Genomic DNA, 6,154 nt, shown 5'->3' on the forward strand with positions numbered 1-6,154 from the left:
CACAAATTTGAAGAAAGTTTCGAATTTGAACAATTCATGCATTTTAGAAATAAAAATTAAAAAAAAGTAACAAAAAAGAAAAAAAAACGTCCATAAACAAAAATAACCCACGAAAAGTTTCAAGGAGCTTCCCAAAACCAGCCCATGAAGCCTCCAAAACCGGGAGCTTCCCGCTCGCGTGGTTGAGATGGTGGGGCAACCCATTGAAACGTACTACTACAAAGGAGAGAGTTGGGCGTGCCTGCTGTAGCGGGCGCAGCGGACGCCAAATATAAGTTGGGCGTGTCTGCTTCTTTAACCGAATGCACTCTAAACGGCGCAGCGGACGCCAAATAGAAGTTGGGCGTGCCTGCTGTACCGGGCGCTGAGTACGAAATGGCTACTACTTGGCACATAAGTGCGAAATAACTAATGCTTGCTCGTCTTGCTTGTACATGATGCTTATCGGCCAACCTGTGAACCACCCTTAGTCATCTGTTCCACGTTTTACTCATACGAAGGATACACCCAAATCCTATTAGGCGCCCTTAGCGCCAAATACAAGCTATTTCACTAACTGGTCCACACACCCTCTGTTCTGGGCTAAGGCCCATTCACTTTTTCTCTCTCTCGCTTGCTCTCTACGATCGCACCCTGTGGGTGACGTTGGCAAGCACCTAGTGCAGCCTGCGCTTTTGGGAATGTTTTTCTATTTTTCATTTGATTTTCCTGTTGGGGTTTTTCGTTTTCGTTTTTATTTCTCTTTTTTCTTTTTGTTTTTTGTCAACATTTCAAAACACGCGACTTTTTGTTTTCAAATGTGTTACATTTTCTATTCCATGGTTCATTTTTCAAATTTATGAATTTTTCGCAATTTTTTTTAATATTTTTTCAAACTTTTATGAACTTTTTTCCAAACCCGTGTACTGCTTCAAATTCTTGAATTGTTTTGAAGACATCCACATTTTTGAATTGGTGGCTTCATTCGAATTTGTGTCTCTTTCCAAAACTCGTGAACATTTTGAATTCTTGAATTTTTTTTTCAAACTCATGAACATTTTCTCAAATCTATGAACTTTTTTCAAATTGATAAAAATATCTAAGTTCTTGATTTTTTTTTTGTACTTTTAGAGATTTGCATTTTTTTTTCAAAAAAGACAACACTTGTCGGTCAACCGTGCAAAGGTTAATGGTCGATCGGTGAGCGCGGTTTGTGAGCGCCAGGTACTACAACTGGCGCTGAAGGAGTTAGACATGAGTGCTCTATATTGGGATAGGTAGAGTGGTTTTCTTAGGCCACGCCCAAAATTTGGGCCAGTCAGCCCCCAGTCGTTCGATCTGTCCTGTACAGAGCCTGCGGAAACCGTTCGATCGCGCTTGTATCAGACGGGTCCCGTGGACTCGGTCATCCTCTTCCTCGTGCCTGCGAATCCCTCACACCTCCTCCCCCGTCTGACCCACTCCCCACCTCCTGTGCGCCCCCGCCGTCAACCGGAGGTCAAAACAACCATCCCTCGCATCTCATCATCGCCGCACCGAAAGTCGTTGTCTCGACAGCGATTGTAGCACCGACGACAATGGTTCCGGCAAAAAAGTACTAAGGTCCCAGCAAAGCTCACCGCCGGTTGCAGCCTTTGTGGGTCGCGTGGTGGTCTCCTATATAGCACTGGCGACCATGGTTCCAGCAAAAAAATTCTACGGTTGCAACGTTTTTGTGGAGAGAGACCACCGTGACCTATGGTCCCAGCAAAAAATTGGTACGGTTCCAGCATACCTCACCGCTGGTTGCAACTTTGCCAGGGCGCGGTTGTAGCACGGGTCACCGTCGGTTGCACTGTCGAAGCACGGGTCACCATGGCCGATTGTAGCTTTCTACTCGACCGAGTCCAGGACCTCTGACTAAGGGTAGTAGCTTTTTGCCAAGCCGGTTCCTACTTCCCCCAGCCTGCCGGTTCCAGCTCCACCGGGAGGGGTCGCCGCGATCACCGCCCATAGTAGCAAAAAATTATGCCGGTACCAGCATCTGCGAGAGCGGTTGCAGCATCTGGCGGGCGTGGTCACCACGGTCAACGTTCGGAGTAGCAAAAAATGATGCCGGTTGTAGCACTTTGGATTGCTGGTCGTAGCATATTTGGACGTGGTTGTAGCACCGCCAGTCACTGGGTGACCAACACCTCACCCCGCCGTTGCAGCACCTTGCCAGCCCGAGCTTTGGTAGGGAGAGAGACGAGAGAGGTGCACGCTCGCTAGGGGAGACCAGTAGCGGGGCGGCCACCAATGATGTGGGGTGAGGACGGTTGGTGGGTGAGGGGGAGGAGAAAGTGGGGAAGAAGGGATAAGGATGTGTGAAGTGGATGAAGGCCGACGTGGACCGCCAGATCGATTGGGATCGAGCGACGCTCGCGAGACCGGCGGAAAGCTTGGGCCGGACTGTCGTACCCAAACGTTTTCCTTTTTTTCCAACCTGCCTTTTATATTGAAAACTTTTAGAGATTGGGTAGAAATAGAGATTCTAATAGAGTTGCTCTGAGGGAGTGTGATTATTTTTCATCTTACGTTGCGTATGTAATGTACCCATGGCATGAGGGTAAATACTGCTTCCAAAGCTGACAAAGCAACAAAAATCGATGTCACCTGAAACGGACGCATCGTATAGTGTCTGCTTCTGCATGTACATGTACGTAGTCGGTTCATCGGTGCACGCCAGACATAGCTCGTGAACAACACGTACACACGTAGTACGTGCTAGGCTCCAGACACGGCACTGGAAAGCTAACTTGGACACATTCCATCAACGTTCACGGGACGACAACAGCTGGCATCATAGCCTAGCTAGGTACTACGTGACCATCCTCTATGCATATATGCATGCATGCGGCCACTGAATTATTCATTTTGGTACACAACCAACATTTCACTCACAGTAAAGAAATTGGCTTATAAATAGACACCCCACACGCACGCACACACACCACATGAGCAGGAGTGAGAGTGAGACACACATCACACACACTACACCGGCCGGGATCATCGAAATGGCGACCGCCATCAGCAACGGCAGAGGCCCATCGACGAACGACGAGCTCCAGTCCATCCTCGCCGCGGCGCGGCCGTTCCTCCTGGGCGACCTCGCGGCCGTCGACCCCGACCTCCCCTCGCTCGTCTCCGTCCTCGTGTCCGCCGGCGCCGGCGAGTGCTACCACAAGCACGGCACCTTCCTCGCGCACCTGCTCGACGTCTACCGCATCCTCCGCCTCTGGGGCGCGCCCGACGCCGTGGCCCGCTGCGGCCTCTTCCACTCCTCCTACTCCAACTCCTACGTCAACCTCGCCATCTTCGAGCCCGACGTCAGCCGCGCCCGCGTCCGCGGCATCGTCGGCGCCGCCGCCGAGCGGCTCGTGCACCTCTTCTGCGTCGTCCCGCGCCACGCGCTCATGCACGACGACCTCCACCTCCGCTACACCGACGCCGAGCTCCGGGACCACCTCGCCGCCGCCGAGGCGTCCCTCCAGGCCGCGCGCTCCGGCGGGGGCAGGCCGGAGGACAAGGCGGAGCCGTGGCGCGCGAAGCTGCGGTCCGTGGTGCCGGAGGAGGGCGTGGTGGTGCCGCACATCCGGACGGGGGAGCCGGTGGCGCTGTCGCGGCGCGTGCTGGCGGTGTTCGTGCTGATGACCGTCGCCGACTTCAGCGACCAGTACACGGACTACCAGGACAAGCTGTTCCGCAACGACGACGGCCGCCTCGAGTTCGCCGGCGACAACTGGGCCGCGCTCTGGCCGGGGACCGGAAAGCCCGGGCTGTGGATGAGCGCCATGTCCAGGCTCGCCGCGCTGTACCGCCTCATCGCCACCGACGAGCAGCTCCGCCACATGGAACAAGAGGGGTCGACGAAGACGGCGGCAGGGGACGAACAGGACGAGGGGCTGGAGCTCTGCATCCCGCCCGTGTTCGACCGGTGCAGCAAGGTGCTGGACCCCGGCGAGCAGATCGCGGCGAGGGACCTGTACTGGGAGGCGATCTGCAGCGACGGCAAGGAGGGCGTGGAGTCGCTGCTGCGGCGCTGCATCGTGAAGAACCCGTACGTGGGGGAGCCGTGGCTGGTGCTGGCTCAGGTGCTGCTGAACGAAGGAGGGAGGTGGGAGGAGGCGGAGGCGGCGGCGGCGGAGGGGCTGAGGCTGGTGCTGGAGTGGGGCAGCAGCTGGGACAAGAGGATGTCGTGGGAGGGGTGGGTGTCGTGGGGGAGGGTGATGAGGGACAAGGCCAAGGAGAAACAATGGCCGCGCTCTGCCTGGGGCATCATCAACCTCGGACTCGTCGAGCAGATCAACGACCACAACTAGCTGCCGTCATTTATAACTCGCTCGATCACTCGATCAGTTGTGGTGCTTACTTAGCGCGAGTTTGTCTTCATTAATTAGCTGTGTGATGGTGTGGTACCTGAGTATGTGACCTATATATATTTCTGTCATTGTGTGGTGGTCATTAGCGTGATGTTGTGGTATCTGAGTGTATGTGACCTATGTTTGCTCGTATGGTTGAATAGCTACTGATAATGAAATGAATGGTGAGCCACCATGAGTGTCAAAAAAGAGTTGCGCTTGATTTTTTATTAATCCTTAATCACAACTAAGTATTGCCTGCCATGAGTGCCAGCCCCAAGCTCACGCTCTATATAGAACCGCCTTAGCTTTGTTTGGTAGAGGTGGATTGGGAGGTACCAAAAATCCAGTCTTTACAAACAAAGCAACATCGTAGCAGAAAAACTTGCTACAGGTAGAATCCACACACAAAATTAAACATGTTGCTATAGAACTGTAGAAGCCCTATGGTGATCGTCAAGCTCGTGCTAGGTGACGTCGCTCTGGCAGCCATCGTGGGAGCACTTTATCATTGTCAAGACAATATCATCCACTACAAGGCAGCAAAAAAGCCTCCGATGTGCTTGCAAGTCAGGCACTATCCGCCGGGGAGCTTGGCAAGGCATGTGCCACAAGCTAAATATCCGCCATTGCACTCCACAAATTCAAGATCATAGCAAGAGGTTAGTATTACGGAATCGATAACTCCCAAACGCGCTGCATTTTGATGTTTCCGTTCGAACGCCTCCTGCGCCGTCAGATCGACAGTATGAATCTTAAATCGGCTGGGTTGCCACGTCACGCAAAAAACTCGTTCGGGCCCGATACTATCGACCCCGAACGCCTCAGTCTGTCTCTCTCTCTCTTATCCTTTCCCCAACCACACCTCTGCTCACTCTGCTGCGCATTCTCGCCGCCGTCGCCAACATCGACCGCAGATCAGCTCCCGCCCGACCACCGCCTCCGCCGCGCGCATCGACGGCTACCGCGGGACGAGGAGGCACGCAGTTCCCTCGACGCCCTCGCGTGGGGAGCATGGCAAGCCTGCGGCAGGCGCGCGGGGAGGAGCCCGGCCTCGGGGAGGAGCATGGCAAGTTCCGGCGGCGGCTGGGCGATGAGGAGGTGCGGCCACCACCTATCCACCTGGTGCGCCGCTGATGTCGTCGAAGTTGGTGTTTGGTGCGGGCAGAGAGGAGCGGCGAGAGGGAGATGGGGGAGAGGCGGTGGGCGACGCAGGGGGAGGGCGGATCCGGCGAGGCACGCGGACCACCCTGATGCGCCTTCGGCTTCCATGCGGGAGCCAGCCGCCCCGTTCCCTGCGACGGCCATGAGCGCCAAGCTCCTCAAAGCTACAGGCATGGCGTGGCGGCTACCGCGCCGCTGGGGAGGAGATGCAAGCCACCGCGTTGCCGCAAGGACGAGGTACCGGCCACCGTGCCGCCGGCGTGGAGAAGGGGTAGGCACGGCACCCGTTCTAGAGAAGTGGAGTGTGTTCTACAGGCTTACATCTCGCCGCGCGTTCTACAAATTGTGCAGCTCCTTTCTGAGGTATGAATCGTGCCCACGCCTCTCCCGTTCCAGTTCTTCTACTAACTAATGTGAGTTTTCCCGAGACGAGTTGCCGTCCTGCTGATTGCTGGATTTTTAGAAGATAATCAATAGAGGTGAGGAAAGCGCTGGGTGCTCCCGTCGTCGCACACGGTCGCTGGGAGAGCCGGCGGCTATGGAGGACGTCGAGTGGCAGTGGCAGTCGCTCCCGCTTCTGCTACGAGTGTATCAACGGCGTCGTCAGCCATCGACCCCTCCATTTCGGGCTT

At 55.0% G+C, this 6,154-nt stretch overlaps 1 protein-coding gene across 1 annotated transcript; it reads left to right on the forward strand.

Annotated features, from left to right (window-relative positions):
* The first annotated feature begins 2,939 nt into the window (after positions 1–2,939).
* Positions 2,940–4,368, forward strand: LOC109753443 (uncharacterized). The gene has a single exon (XM_020312340.4). It carries the CDS (start codon positions 2,955–2,957, stop codon positions 4,317–4,319), a length of 1,365 nt encoding a protein of 454 aa, XP_020167929.1. The 5' UTR covers positions 2,940–2,954; the 3' UTR covers positions 4,320–4,368.
* The last annotated feature ends 1,786 nt before the right edge of the window (positions 4,369–6,154 follow it).

Source organism: Aegilops tauschii, chromosome 4, assembly GCF_002575655.3.
Source record: "Aegilops tauschii subsp. strangulata cultivar AL8/78 chromosome 4, Aet v6.0, whole genome shotgun sequence".
NCBI classification, from domain to species: domain Eukaryota; kingdom Viridiplantae; phylum Streptophyta; class Magnoliopsida; order Poales; family Poaceae; genus Aegilops; species Aegilops tauschii.